At 52.5% G+C, this 15,780-nt stretch overlaps 1 protein-coding gene across 23 annotated transcripts in view; it reads right to left on the reverse strand.

Moving 5' to 3' along the window:
* Positions 1-15,780, reverse strand: part of TNS1 (tensin 1) — a 266,797-nt gene that overhangs the window by 6,512 nt on the left and 244,505 nt on the right. For all 23 annotated transcript variants that reach the window (NM_001434864.1, NM_001434866.1, NM_001434863.1 and 20 more), the window contains 10 exons: positions 15,444-15,642; positions 11,027-12,093; positions 8,157-8,243; positions 6,961-7,092; positions 6,435-6,527; positions 5,423-5,500; positions 3,334-3,405; positions 2,912-3,080; positions 2,139-2,207; positions 1,606-1,638 (listed from right to left, as the gene is read on the reverse strand). In NM_001434864.1, coding sequence (NP_001421793.1) covers positions 1,606-1,638; positions 2,139-2,207; positions 2,912-3,080; positions 3,334-3,405; positions 5,423-5,500; positions 6,435-6,527; positions 6,961-7,092; positions 8,157-8,243; positions 11,027-12,093; positions 15,444-15,642 — 1,999 coding nt within the window. The remainder of the gene's footprint in view (positions 1-1,605; positions 1,639-2,138; positions 2,208-2,911; positions 3,081-3,333; positions 3,406-5,422; positions 5,501-6,434; positions 6,528-6,960; positions 7,093-8,156; positions 8,244-11,026; positions 12,094-15,443; positions 15,643-15,780) is intronic.

A 15,780-nucleotide genomic window follows, 5' to 3' on the forward strand; every position in this document is an offset into this window, starting at 1 on the left:
GCAGCTGTATGCGACCGTGGGCCAGGAGAGGTCTCCTCCATCCCTCACGGCCCCTCTGGACACCCCCAGAGGGAGATTCATCGTGCCAATGCTGGTCAGTTCTACTCAGTTGGACCATGGCGGCCTCACTGGGCCTCCTCCTCACTCTCCATCTCTCTGCCTCCATCTTTTCATTTCTTTCTTTATGCAGTAGACACAGTCCTGCCCTCAGGAGCTTGCAGTCTGGTGGCTTCCCTTTCCCATCCCCATGAAAGCAGCTCTCTCCTACCCACTGCACCCATTTCTACCCGTCTTATAAGACCTGTTTTTAAATACAGGTTCTTTCCCCAGGTGGCGCTGGTGGTAAAATAACCCATCTGCCAATACAGGAGGCAGGAGATGTAAGAGACATGAGTTCAGTCCCTGGGTTGGGAAGATCCCCTGGAGGCAGGCATGGCCACCCACTCCAGTATTCTTGCTGGAGAATCCCATGGACAGAGGAAGCTGGCAGGGTACACTCCATAGGGTCTCACAGAGTCGGACACAATCAAGCTACTAACACTTTTCCCCAAGTCTCTCCCTGCCTGGAAGCACTCCGCCTCATGATACCACAGATGTGAGCCGTCCCCTCCTGACATGCCTCATTCAGCAGTGGTTGTAGTTTTGTTTTTTTTTTAACAGTGAAAGTTTCCTTTCTCCAAAGCCAATCTTATATGAAGTCTGGATATGTAAAGGTGACAACAGTATTTATGGCTATAAATGTAACAATTCAATAGCATAACATGGACCGATGATAAAATCGATCAGAAAAAACGGGGCTGTCTGGATATGCCTGACAAAGCGCAAGGTGGAACTACAGACCTCAGTGAGCCTTACGTCAGCTTTAGTAGCCAGCTTATTCCCATGCTTTGTTTTGTTTTACTGAGAAAAACTGATTCATGCTGATAAATAACCGTAAATCACAGCAGGGTTTTTCCTCCCTTCAAGCAGCCCAGTTACACCCAAGGAACCTAGAGCTCCTTGGAACACAGTTTGAAAATTGCCGCAGCACCTCAGCCCGTTTATACACTTCTCTCATCTACCGTGCCAACGTCAGGCACCCAAGGGCAGAGCCAGCCTCCTGGTTGGTCTGAATTTTCCAAGAGCTGAGTTCCCTGGAAACACTTACAAATGCTGAAATGGATGGGAAATTAACCAAAGGGCCACAAGGCCATCCCTGGAATTCTGGAAGGAATTCAGACCTCCCGGACTTGTGTGGTCCCATGAGGAGGCCTAGTCCACCAGGAAAGCAGGAATGGGAGTTAAGGAAGCCAGGATTGTGGAAGAAAAGATTGTTTAAACAACCCCTGCCCCACTGCCATCACCTCCCAATAAAACTCTGGGTTTTCGATTCCCTTCCTCAGCCCCTGCTGGTCTGGTTCTGGGAGCAGGATGGGGACAAGGCGGGACGCTGGGCCTTCAGTCCCAGGCAGGAGGTCACAGACTTGGCTGCCTGGGCCAACTTTTCTCCAGAGCCACCTTTTGCTTGCCCCCTGGTCCTGGAGTTTAACCTGCTCCCACACCCACCTCCCCCTGAGCCAGGGAGCATAACAACCTGCCAGCCGGGTGGGGGAGAAGGACACTTACTTAGCAGGGGCACCTCCCTCCGTCTTTGTCCACCTAGGGAGAGAATGAGGACACAGCGTAAACCACCACTTCCCCCTCAGAGCCCAGCCCCAGCGCCCAGACCCCTGGGGAAGACAGAGCCAAGGTGCCTGGGACCAGGGTCCCTAAAGACAACACAGAGGGAGGGTGTTCACAGTGGAGGGATGGAGCGAGCACTGTGGCTGCTTCCCAGGGAGCTGTCCCCAGCATGCAGAGGGAAGCAGCTTCAAGTCAGAGGGGTGGAAGCAGGCATTTGAGTCCCCAGGAGGGGCTTCAAATTTGTGGGGGAAAATGCTAAAAGATGCCAACACAGCCACGCCACTCACGGTCCCACAGACATGGGCAGATCTCCAAATTGAGCCAAGAATGCACACCCTTACACTTGCAGCACACACATGAGTGCATACACACACATGTGCACACACTCACACATGCACACACACACATGGATGCACACACACAGACTTCCAGGGTTGGAGAGATGTCTGGGAGGGCAGGTGTCCACAGAGACTTACTTCCTCTCCTGTGGATCCAGGTCACAGAAGGTCACAGTGTTGAGGGGGTAGTGCCGCCTGAAGAAAAGCCTGTGGCACACACATCAGATAAACAGTAAGCACTGAAGTGACTGCTCTTCCCCGCCCCCCACTGCAGGCCAGGCCACCACCTGTGGCTGTCACAGGTCAACACAACCTCTCCCTGATGAGCACGATGGCCTGGGCTACTCCCCTTGGGGACATAAAGCAATGCACAGGGACAGAGAGATGTGTCATAGAAACGTGTCTCAAATGCTAGAGACTAGGAAAAGAAGGAAAAAACTGGCCTTGAGGAATGAGAAATGGGGAGACCCTAGAGGAGGAAGAAAAGGACCTGGGGAAAAAACATGAGAGAAAGGGTCTCTGCTCCAGAAAGCAGAGACTTTTACCAGTTGTATTTATAGCTATATGGCCAATGCAGGCAGGTTTATAGAAGGAAGGAAGAATGGATGAATGAATGGATGAACAGATGGATAGATGGGGGAGACGAATGAAGGGAAAAAATGGGTGGGGAAGATGGATGGAGGATGAATGGATGCAGGAATGGATAGATCAATTAGTGAGTGGGTGAGCAAGCGGATGGATGGGTGGGCAGGTAGATGGATGGGTGAATGAGTGGATGGATAAGTGGATGGATGGGTGGTTAGATGGGCAGAAGGGATGAATCAGCTGGTGAGCAGGTTGATACATGTATGGATAGATGGGTCACAAGGCGGTGGGGTTGCCCAACATAGAAGCAAGTAGAAGAGTCTTACTTTCTCTGGTTGTCAGTCAGTGTAATTCCCTGGGCAGAAACTTTGAAGTGAACGATGGTGGCAGCTGGTGTGGGGTCAGCAGCCAGGGTCTCAGAAATGGCTTTGGAGATGGCCTGTGGCCCAGTGAGTGACTCCATGTCCACAGAGTTGACGAAGAGCACGTTGCAGGCTGGGGAAAAAACCCACCCAAGGAGGAGTCACAGGGGCCAAAGTGGGTGGGGGCCATCCCCAGGTCCTCTTTTCAGGGAGAAGGCAGCAGATGAATTTCAGGCCAGCCTTGGACCAAGGCATCACATACAGAAATGTGGACTGCCTGGTGACCTCTGGGTCTAGGAGAGACATCCAGCCTGCACGTGCAGGAGGGTCCAGGGCCAGGGGGAGCAAAGGTCTGGGCAGGGATTCCATTTGGGGTGCCCACTCACCTGCCCCTTGCTTCAGCAGGTCACTGGTTGAGTTGGCAGGGCCCGAGCTATCTTTCGATTCATCTGTGGGGTCTGAGACAAAAATTTAATTCAGCTGGTAATTAAAACCCCAGAGCTGGAAAGAAGCACAGGGTTGGCCAGGCCTCAGGCTAGCTCTGCAAATACTTCCGCAACAGATACTGCTTCTCAAAACCAGCCCTGCCAGTCGGCACGTGTGTCCAGTGTGAACGTGCAGCAATTGCTCTAAGAATTCAGTACCCTGGTTGGGAGCTCTGGGGTCCCACAGAACCAGGGTCAGGCAATTATCAGCTATCTACAAAACAGAGGTGAAGATGAGAATACCCACTCACTGGGTTTTTCAGATGCTCCATCAACGGTGTTAGTCCCTAATTAACAAAAAGCAAGCCTTCAAGTGGCCATTAATATGGTTGCTTTGCATCAACATGTCTCTGTGTATACTAGTAAACACTCTAATTCATTAAACCATAAGGCAGCACAACTATAATTTCAACAGTAATAAGAACTGAATACGGTGGTGCTAGTGGTAAAGAACCTGCCTGCCAATGCAGGAGGCATAAGAGATGGGAGTTCAATCCCTGGGTTGGGAAGATCCCCTGGAGGAGGGCATGACAACCCACTCCAGTATTCTTGCCTGGAGAATCCCATGCACAGAGGAGCCTGGTGGGCTACAGTCCATAGGGCTGCAAAGAGTCCAAGACAACTGAAGCAACTTAGCAAGCAATTTATGCCGGCATTTCCTAGACTTTGGTATACAGGTTTGTTAAAACATGCATTTCTGGGCCCCACTCCAGAGTTTCTAATTAGCTGGGGCTCGAGAATATCTACATTTTTAACAATCTCCCAGGGGTGCTGATGCTGCTTCTCTGTGGACCATATTATGAGAACCACTGGTTTATATGATGTAAATAAATAGCAGTTATATAATTGTTAAGTTACTTTGGTAAATTCCTTAGAAATACAATTTAATTAGTGTCTAAATCATGTGTTTAATAGGGCTATTTAAATAATATTTGAACTTTTAAGTTAATAACAGTAGTCAATTATCATTAATAATTCAATGAATTTGGATTCAATACACAGAAATTGCCAAATAATATTGGAGATTTTAAGTGTGGACATAAGCCCAGGAGCTCCAAGAGAGACTGAAAGCAAATCCCAGGCACAATTCTGAATATTCCATTACTGGACAGAGAGCATGGGGAGAAGACACCCCAGTTACTGGTTCCTGGAGCTCAAGTTCATGACCAGGCATACTCCTTTCCCCTCGTGGGAGCCCCACATACCTGGGGCTGCATGAAGGAAGCCTGTGTCGTTGAAGAGTTTGGGGTGTCCATCGGCCCTCCTCCGAGGATGAGGCACCTCTCTGAGAGAAACTAAAAATCTCCTCGGCGGCCCCAGTGTCACTCAAATTCTCGCCCTGTATGTCTGGAGGCTCTTGGGTTCCATGTTTACTTCCCACAGTCAAGAGAGCTGGCTCCTCCCATCAGCCCCACGTCCCTCCTGGCCATGCAAACCAGAAACTTCAGGGACATCTTGGGCTTCCTGTTTCCTTCCCAAGCCACACACAGTGCAGCCACCTCTTCCTCTAAGTGATCCCTCGAGTGTACGTTTCCGTCTCCACTCAGACACCTGGACGCCCCATGTTCTACCTCTGCCCTCCCCTCCCCCTTCCTCGGCCCTGCCCACTGATGCCCATCTCCTCTGCCCATCTCCTCCGCCGAACACGGTCCTCCCCCGACGGCTGTTTCCTGCTTCTAGCACCTCCCCTGGGATGAGGCTTACTTCTGAGGACACAGGGATGAATTCTTAAAACCTCCAGAGAAGTTTCCAGAACAATCTGGCAAGTCAATTATGTATGTTTCTGGAATTAAGCTTTTAAGTGAACTTTCTCTTCTTTTTTTTATTAGAAAAAATAAAGCAGAGAGTGGTTTCGAGTTTCCCCAGATTGGCAGCATGACCCGTTTCCTCCAAGCCTGGCCCACGTTCTGGAGCAGCTGGCTGGGGGCTGAGACGCAGAGGAGGCCAGCGCAAGGGTGCGCTTGGAGGGCGAGGAGTCTCAGGTTCCTACCTCGGTTTGGAATGACCAGCTTGCAGGGCAGGGCCAGCGGGATGATGGAGTGCTGGTAGACCAGGGCAGACAGAGATCCTGCAGAGAGAGACAGCCCCGCAGCGGCAGTGTTATTGGGAGCAGGTCGCAGGCACTGCGGATCAGCCCACCCACCCCACCCCACCATCCATAATCCTCTACTTCTTTACTACCTCTCCCTCATCCCACCCACAAAGCTGAAACTTCACTCTCTCTTGGTTAGCAAGATCCAAGGGGGAAGATTCTAAAGGCTCACTCTGGGCATCAGAAGGGTCAGCTTTCCTTTATTGACAGCTACACCCAGCATCCCTCCTACGTCCCTCCCGCTGCCAGGGCCCCTCTCAGGAGAGTGTAGCAGAAGTGTCAGAGGATGGTGGGATCAAATCCACACTCAGGAACTTACAAGAGGTGTGTCCCTGGTAAGTCTAACTCCGACGAACCTCAGTTTCCTCGTGTGTGAAATGGGACCATGACACCTACCACACAGGATGGTCAGGAGACCAGAAGTGGTATAAAGTACCTAAGGTGGCTTTCAGCTTCCAAGGTGGCACTAGTGGTAAAGAACCCGCCTGCCAGTGCAGGAGACATAAGTGATGCAGGTTCAATCCCTGGGTCGGGAAGATCCCCTGGAGGAGGGCGTGGCAGCCCACTCCAGTATTCTTGCCTGGAGAATCCCATAGAGAGAAGAGCCTGACAGGCTACAGTCCATGGGGTCGCAAAGAGTTGGACACAACTGAAGCGACTTAGCAAGCATCGTGGCTTTCACATGGCAGCCTTTGTTATAGTTGTTATTCCACTGATCACAGTAACAGGTCCCCGTGGGGCAGGACAAAAACAGAAAGGAATTTGGCAGAGTGAAGGTACCACGGTACAGAGGAAGGGAGTCACAGTGCATTTCCCTGCTGCGTCTATGACAAGGGTGACAAGACAGAAGCTGCAGCAGGGAAGCCGGGACAGGCCTGAGACAGTGGGGACAGAGGCAAGGATGGCTCACCGAAGTTTGGCTCATTGGGGCAGCCCTTGAGCTTGACTCCTCTGGGGCCGGTCTCTATCAGGAAATGCCTCACGAGCTCGTGGGTCATGTCCCCTGGGACAAAGAGAAAGAAATGCAGATAGGTCACTGCTCATGGCATCCCCCCTACCACCTGCCAGCACCACTTCCCAACTTCTCCAGTGAGTGAGGCTGTGATGGAGAAAGGTTCACAGCGATAATATGGCCAGAGCCCTGGGATGGAGAGATCACCACTGCCAGCCCGCCTCTCAAGGAAACTCAGTCACAGGGTTCCAGTCATCTTGCTCCCCTGTTCTCTGACCCCGGTCATCACCAAGCTCAAGACCCATCTTTCTGAAGAGTCTGACTAGCAGGGACCAGCTCCCATGAGAACTAGAAGACCTGCACACCCCATCCTACCAGCGCCCCTGCCCACATCCCTACCCCCAACCCTGGTCCTTCTAACCGATCAGGATCTAAAGAGACTGCAGGGACCCCCTGGTCCTGAGCCCCGCTGGATAAGCTTTACCTTTTTTATTCTGCTGCATGATGGTCGGAGGGGGCGAAGACACCTTCATGGCCAGCCCATAGGCTCCTCGGAAGGAGTGGCTGTCACGGATGATGAAAGCCCCTGGCTCCTGGTCCTTAAGGAGGGCGATGGCTAAATCAGGAGAGAAAAGGAAATGAGAAACTGATGCACTGGTCTCACCAATTCAGTGGACATGAACTTGGGCAAACTCTGGGAGATGGTAAGGGACAGGGAGGCTAGTGTGCTGCAGTCCATGGGTTGCAAAGTGACTGAACAACAACAACTTCACTTAAGTCTTATCAGGCCTCAAATCTCATTCTTTCTCAGATGAGAGGAGAGTCCCTAAAGTTAAAATGTAAACACTCCTAAGGGTCCTCCTACACTAGAGTCAGCAAAATTTTTCTGTAAAGAGCCAGACAGTCAATATTTCAGGCTTTGCAGGCCATGCAGTGTTGGCTGCAACTATTCATGGCTGCCATCATAGCACAAAAGCAGCCCAGACAGTGAGTAATCAGATAGATGGGGCTTCCCTAATGACTCAGCAGGTAACGAATCCGCTTGCAACACAGGAGATGCTGGTTCGATCCCTGGGTCGGGAAGATCCCATGGAGGAGGAAATGGCAACCCATTCCAGGATTCTGGCCTGGAAAATCCCATGGACAAAGGAGCCTAGCAGGCTACAGTCCATAGGGTTGCAAAGAGTCTGACATGACTGAGTGACTGAGCATACAACGTTGCAAGAAAACTGTTTATGGAAACAAGCAGCAGCCCGGATCTGACCCATGGCTAGAAGTCACCCTGCCCTACATCTGCACAGACTTTTCACTGGAGCTGATGCCTCTCATCTCCATCTCCACAGCCCCAACTATGTTTTTCTATAAAATGTGCAGAAATCTCCCACAGCATGCAGATGGAGGTTCCATATGATCTCAGCCAGACTTTTCATTTTGCCCTGGAAAATCAAGACTTTGCGGCTTTTAAGGAACTAGCTACAACCACAACTCCTGCTCCCTGCCCTTGGCCTTGGGAAGGTGCCTCCTACTGTCTAACCTTGGGGCCAGTTCCTCTCTGTGACCAACACCTACTGCAGAGAGGAGTGAGTCTGCTTATATCCCTTGCCCAGGGAAGACAAGATGGGCAGCAGCCAGTGTGACCTCGGATGGATCCCAGGACCTTCAGTATCGCCCAACACTCACCCTGTTCTCTGGAGATCTCAGGCTTGTACCAATACTTGGAAGTGTCTTGGACAAACTTCACTTTAGCCCGCGTCTCAGGACTGTTGTCTAAAGAAAAAGAGGACTGGAGGTGTTATGAGTCTCCATCTCTGTCCCCCCAAAAAGATATGTTAGAATCCTAACCCCCAGGACCTGTGAAGGGAACTTTATTTGGAAATAGTCTTTGCAGATGTAACCAAGTTAAGACGCAGTCATGCCAGATTAGAGTGGACCCCAATCCAATATGACTTATGTCCTAATAAAAAAAGAGGAAGGGAGACAAAGGGGAGAGCATCATGGGAAGATGGAGGAAGAGACTGGGGAGACGTGTCTACAAGCCAACGGACCCCAAGACTGCCACCCACCATGAGGAGCAAAGAGAAAAAGCCTGGAACAGAGTCTCCCTCAGGGTCTCCAGATGGAGCCAGTCCTGCCAACACCTTGACTTTAGACTTCCCAGCTCAGCTACACTGACAGCATCAACTTGTGCTGTCTTAAGTCACCAAGTTTGTGGTCCTCTGTCATGGCTGACCTAGGAAACTAACACAGGAAGATGATCTGCTCAGACTTCGTCAGAGCATTGCTGGAAGGGGCCTCGAGCTGCTTTCTTATCCTACCCCATCTCCCAACAACCACTGTGGGTCACACAGCTGTCCTCCTGCTGAAAAGCCTGAACAGCATCTTCCCCCAGCCAGTGACAGTCCTACTCCAGCCCACCTTGCCCTTTCTCTAGAACAGTCAGACTAAATCCTTCCTGAAGCTTCTCTCCCACCTTTTAATCCCTTTCTCCATGGGCTCAATTTCTCCACTTCATCATAAAAACCTTGAGGATGAGAGTAAAAAAACACATTTCTGTCCACTTTCCCCAAGCCCCTCCTCACTCCCCATATGGAAAATCTCATTTAGAACAAAATTATCACTCCTGTCCTGCCTGGGATAAACAGAGGAAGGGTTGGCCTGGAACTAAGAAGCTGTCTACCGAGTGTCACGCACCCCACTTCTCTGGTAGACATTTCCCACACCAGACCCTTTGCAGACTACAGATGCTTTCGTAGGATGTTCTGGAAAGAGAGCATCATATCCAACTGCTTAACTTTACAAGTGAGGAATGTGAGGTTCCTGGAAGGGAAGCGACTTGCCCAAGTCACACAGATGGTCCTTAAAAGGCTTTTGTTAGATGTTTCCAGGTAAGAAGACACAATAGCCAGTTCAGGTCAGCTACATCGTATCTTCCTGGCTGGGAATAAGGACATGTGGGACTCTCACCAACCTCTTCTTTCATTTTCTGACAGCAAAGAAAACAAAACGGAGGACGGGGGGAAGAGGGAAAAAAGGAATATTCCAGATCTGTAGGTCTCCTCTCCTTTCTCTAGGGAGGGGCTGAAGCAGAGGACCCTGTGCTCACAGTGCTATAAAAAGTTCAGGGCACAGACCAGAGATGAGAGCTGGGCTGTGTGTCCCGTCAATTTACCTTGTTATTTACATTCTGTTAGGCTTCTGGGATCTGTCTCTGGAGGACAGCAGGGGGAAGGTCAGCTCCTTTTCCTGGCAGCTGTGCACAGAGCAGGGCCTCTGGGCTAGGCAGCTGGGCCCCACAGCTCTGCAAGCTGCATCTCTCTGCTCCAGAGTCCCAGGCCCCAGGGCTGCTGCTGCCTGTCTAATGAGCTGTCAGAGGCGGCTGCAGCCCCATGTGCCTTCCTGTGTTGACTCCCATGGCTATTTTAAGCAAGGAAGATGGTGGGAAACAGGAAATGTCCCAACTACTAGAAGTTTTGCATCCTCCAAGAACTGGGGCTGGGAACCAGATGTCTCTGGTGGGCAGCAGGAAGCGAGGTCGTGCAGTGTCACTTGGCAGGCTCAGGGCAGGACCTGGGAGTGACACGGAGACTCTGGGCAGCTGGGCCCATCCCAGGCTGCCTGCTGCATTCTACATCTTCCTCGAATGCCCCAGGACTCTGGGGTCACTCTGGACAAAGTCAGATTGGAGATCTGGCTGAAAAGATGCAGATCAGCTGAAGCCTTGACCTTTTCATTTAGATAACAGGCCCTCTAAGTGGCGGCTAAAGATGCCCAGTTCTGGTGATAAGTGAAGAATTCAGTGTGTAAACCTGCGCGGGCTTCTGTTAAGCCGAGCTGGTAGAAATGAGACTCCAGTAAAAATGCTTAACCCTTGGCCTTTTCCCATATCTCATCTGGCTGCCAGATCTATTATTAGTGATGTGTGCAAAGTGGGGATCAAACGGCGGGAACAGTGCTATGGGCTGGCAAAAAGTGGGGTGGGGGGCAGGTGGTCCAGGCTTGGAAGCCATATTTTCAAGGATACACTAAATTACAGAAACTATCAAGACAAGGCAGTAAGACAGCTCCAATCAGGTTTTAAGAGCACATGTTTTAGGGTCATAAGGGTCTGGATGCTAAACCATTTATTAACTGTGGGACCCTGGACAAATGATTGAACCTCTCCAAGCCTCACTTTGCTCATGTGTAAAATGGAGGGACTGACACCCACTTTGCTAGGGGGCCATGAAAACTGACAAGATAGACCATGGCTCAGAGCCTGGCACAGAGTGTGTGTTCAGCAAGGGGTGGTGGCTGTGAAGATGCTGATGATAATGGGAACAGCAGGGCCATCACAGGCATCGTCACATCCACATCCCTGCCCCCACAGCTGCCAGACTACAGCACATCTGCTCTGAGCACAGCTCCAACTCCACTAACACACCTGAGGACCCGAAGTCAGTGACCCACCCAAGGCTATCTGCCAAGGAGATGTCAGAACAGAGATGGGGACAGAGCGCCTGACTGGCGGGTGTCATCTGCCAGCAAGAGAGGTGGAGGGGAAGGAGGCGCACCTGGCATGGAGTACTTGGAGAAGTCGGGCAGAGTGTGGGAGAAGGAGACGGTGCTGCCCCCGCTGGGACTGGACATGCCACTGGCGACCGGCGAGGAGGACACCTTCCCGTTGACGGTGGCGTAGTTGGGGAGGCTGCCCGCTCGGTCGCCCATGGACATCCTCCGCTTCTCCGGCAAGGCCGGGGTGGGGCTCCCTTGTCGGAAAGCTGCCGAATCAGGCGACGGGGAGGTGGCGGGGCTGCTCAGGCCAGGGTAGTAGGCGGGGGACACAGGGAAGGAGGGCGTGGAAGGAGCCTGGTAGCCTGAGGCGCTGCTCTGCCGGGACAGCGTGGGTCTCCGGTCCTCAGGGGTGGAGTAGCCACCATAGGGCACGTGCCGGTCCAAGCTGGGGCTGCCGGGAACCACAGATCCAGACCCTCCCAAGTGACGGCCCAGGCTGGGGCTTCCGGGGCTGGCTACTGCATTGCTATGGAGATTGGAGGCCAGGGTGCCTTGGTGGGCCCCGGGGTGCCGGCCCAGGCTGGGGCTCCCAGGAGCGGTGACCACATTGCCATGGAGGTTGGAAACCTGGTGGGCCCCAGGGTGGCGACCCAGACTGGGGCTTCCCGGAGTGGTTGCTGCACTGCTCTGGGGGCTGGAGCCCGTGTTACCATGGAAACCGGTTCCCAGTGGACCCATCACCTGGCGGTGGCTCAAACTGGGGCTGCTGGGGGCAGCCAGGCTGGGGTTCACAGCCCGACGGCCAAAGCCAGGGCTCGGGGGTGTATTGGTGCCCACTGTCCTGTGCCGTGCCTGGGGGCTCCCAGGCACTGTGTGGACACCGGCCACACTGAACTGAGACCGGGCCTGGCCTTCTGGGGAGCTGAACTGCTGCAGTGAGTAGTCGGGGCTGCTGTAGCTGCTGCCTGCAGTTGGGAGAGGAGAAGAGCTCTGGTAGTTTCTCTGAGCCAAAGGACTTGGCTGGCCCAGGCTGCCGGAGCGGAAGCCAGAATCCAGCAGAGGCTGGGTAGGTGTTCGCGCGCCCTGGTCGCTGCTCTCCCCGGATGGGAAACTCCCCACTGAAGTGCTAGAGAGAGAGAGAGAGACATGGGCAGGTCGGATGTCAGCAGGCGGCATTTAATGAAGGACAGGCTTTCAGTGAAGCTTCAGCCCTCCCTTCAACCACTTTGTTGTCCAGTCATTCAGTCATATCTGACTGTTTGTGACCGCATGGACTGCAGCATGCCAGGCTTCCCTGTCCTTAGCTCCTCTCACATGAACAGAAAAGTCAAGGCTTTTGAACGTCACCCTACATTCAAGATGTCAGAAGATGAAACTCAGACTCAGAGAGGTTAAGCAATAGGCTCACAGCCACACAGCTCACAAAAGACCAGGATCTCAACTCAGCAGTGCCGGATTCCAAAGCCCTCGTACCCTCAAGCATCACACTGACTGCTCAACCACAAGTCAGAGCAAGATCTCTGCTATCAAAACTGAAGGAGGCTGTCCTGTTGCCCCTTCCGGCACCATAGAAACTGAACACTGGAGAGGGAGTTAAACCACTTGGGCCCTGGTCCTCCTGGAAGCATCTTCCCCTGACTCACTTTCCCCAGGTGAGTTGACATTTACACGCTGAGAGTGTAACTGAGCATCCATTCCTGGGTAGCTCAAAAAAAAAAAAAAAAAACAAAGATGAAGAAGTCTCATAGCAGGAGATTTCAGCTCATTATAGGATCTGCTTTCTAGTCATTGGATCTGGCCACTAATGGAGCAGGGTGCATTACATGGCATTGAGACTCCCATCATTAGGAGCATTTAAGCAGAGGCTGACCAACCTCTTAATCTGAATGCTGTGGAGGAAATTTCCTCCACTGGGAGGTTAGATTAGATGAGCTCAGAAGTCACTCTCAATTCTAAGACTGATGAAATTCAGTTCAGAGGGCACTGTACCTGGGAGAATGGCCACAAAGGTTTTCCTCTGAAATTAAGTACAAGTCCATACAGGAGTACAGGAAATGGCCTGTAAGTTTGGGAAACCTGGATTCTGTTTTTTAAAGTTTTCTCAATTGATATTTTCAAACTGTGGTGCTGGAGAAGACTCTTGAGAGTCCCTTGGACTGCAAGGAGATCAAACCAGTCAATCCTAAAGGAAATCAACCCTGAATATTCATTGGAAAGACTGATGATGAAGCTGAAGCGCCAATACTTTGGCCACCTGATGCGAAGAGCTAACTCATTGGAAAAGACCCTGATGCTGGGAAAGATTGAGGGCAGGAGGAGAAGTGGGTGACAAAGGATAAGATGGTTGGATGACATCACTGACTCCATAGACAGGAGTTTGAGCTAACTCTGGGGGATGGTGAAGGACTGGGAAGCCTGGCGTGCTCCAGTCCATGGGGTCACAAAGAATCAGACATGACTTAGCGACTGAACAACAACACAGAAAATGAGGCAGGTGGGTTAGATGGCTCTGATTCCTTCCAGACCCAAACTTCCTCAGTGACGTGGCAGCAGAGACAAAGGTTCTCAGGGACCGTGCACAAACATTTGGTGCAGGGAGGCAGCAGGCAGGCTCGCACAAGGAGCCCTTGGGTGGGGGCTGACAGTGGGGCAGCAGGGTGGAAGGGTCCTGACAGAAGCCGATGCACCAAAGCCTGCAGCCGCAGACTAGAAGGAGTTTGGAGGCTGGCAGGCCCCACCCTGGGTTGGCTCAGTTAAGCTCAGGTCCCCAGGGTGATGTGAGGTGGGAGGGCCAGGCAAGAGCCAAGGGCAGGGAGAAGGTCAGGGCCAGGCCAGGACAAAGTCTACCACACATCCCAGAAGAGGCCAGAATGAAACACCACTTCAGTACAGAATAACCTGGATTCTGAGAAAATGGGGGGAGGGAGGAGATGGGGACACGGAAATGGCGTTTTGGGTGATTAATCCTGGAGGCTTCCTGAATCTTACTGTGGGAGGAATTTGAGTGAGAAAAAGTGAAAACTCCCTAATGTCAGGACTTCTTGGATATCAGCAAGGGGGGCAAGAGGTGAGGAAACTCTCCTCTCCTTTAAAAGAAGAATGTAGCTCCTGCCCAGAGGCAGACCTTTCCCCAAGTGGAGCCCTTAAGAGGCTGGGGAGGGGGCCAGGTGGACTCGGGGTGTGTGCTTGGTTTGAAGTTTCAGATTCTTAGAGTCCAGAAGAAAATTGCCTCTGCTCACCCGAACCTCCCGCCCCAACCTGGGTCGGGGAGCACATGGCTGGATAGTTTCCGGACTCGTGGGGACCCAGTCTGAGAAGGGGAGTGGACGTGGGAAGGGATGGTTGGGGAAGACGCCCCTACTGGGGGGTGGAATTCTGGCTGGTGCAGGCCTCCTCCCCACCTGGCACCCTGTGCCCTACCTGGGCTCATCTCAGAGTCCCTCTCCTATATCATCTTCCTGTCTCCCCATTATAAAGCCTATGCCCCACCCCGCCAGTCGAACAGCTTCTCACTGCACCCCAAACACAGGAGCCTCCCTTTCTGGGGTCCTCTCTGTCTGACTCCATAAAATGTCAGCCGCCCATCCACCAAGACATCCCTCCTCTAACCCCACAGTGACCTGACCCCCAGACCCCACGCCCAATACCTCCACACCCCAGTCCTGTCCTTGCTGTGCTGTGAAGGCCCTCTCCCTCCCCTTCACCTTTCAACCCCTGCTCATCCTCTGGCCTTAGCACAAATACTTCCTGGACTTCCAGCCCCCAGAGACCCTCTCTGCAGACTAAGCCAGAAATAACGGCCTCTTGCTCAGAGCTCTTTGCTTACACCTCTGCTTTGAGCACCTCTAACTGCTGCTCTGTGATGGGGGGATGGGGGGTAGGATAGAGATGTGGACTCTGGAGCCAGACACCTTTGGTCCAAATCCTATTTCTGCTACTGTTTAGCTGTAGGACCTTGAATAAACTACTTTAATCTCTCTCTGCCTCAGTTTCCTCTTCTGAGAAGTGGGACTACTACTACTACTTACCTCGTAGGATAGCTGTGAAGTTTAAACAGAAAGCACTTAGCAAAACGCCTGGCAAATGGGAAGCACTCACAACATAGTAACTATACTTGTTCGATTTTAAATTTGGGGAAAGGAGGCTTCCTTGGCGGTCCAGTGGTCACAACTCCACACTTCCACTGCAGGGGGCACAGATGTGATCTCTGGGGAAGTAAGGCTCCCGCATGCCGCATGGTGCAGCCAATAAATAAATAAAAACAAAAGTAATACATCTGAGGGAAGAACTGTGCCTGGTTCATCTTCATACTCTCCCCGGGGAGTTGGCACTCAGGGGGTGCTCTTGCCATGCACCCCAATGAGATGGTTTCCCAAGGGCAGCACCCTGGATGTGACTTCTGCCCGTCCATGCCCTAATCAGATCCAGGAGGCCTCATCCATGCTGCCCCGGGCCTGGATTCTCCTCCCCACTTACCTGTCAGCACTGAGGATGGGGCTGCTGGTGGAGAGGGGGCTAGGGGAGACAAAGGAGCCTCCCAGGGTCCCAATCCTCAGGGGTGTCTCATGGCCATACGCCTGCGCACCTGGGGCGCTAAAGCTCTTGGGCTCAGGTTCCTGAGTCCGGGGCCCAGCCACCGCCGTTCGTACCACCGACTCCACGTAGCTCCGGGGCTCTGGAAGGGGCGAGGGGACAAGGACTGAGCATGGATCCAGGGGGTGCAATGTGGACCCCACCCAACCCATGGGAACCGGCCTCCCCAGAGCCTGTGAGGGAAATCCCAAAAGGACAGCCAAGCAGACAAGGGGCACGT

Source organism: Bos taurus, chromosome 2, assembly GCF_002263795.3.
Source record: "Bos taurus isolate L1 Dominette 01449 registration number 42190680 breed Hereford chromosome 2, ARS-UCD2.0, whole genome shotgun sequence".
Lineage (NCBI taxonomy): Eukaryota > Metazoa > Chordata > Mammalia > Artiodactyla > Bovidae > Bos > Bos taurus.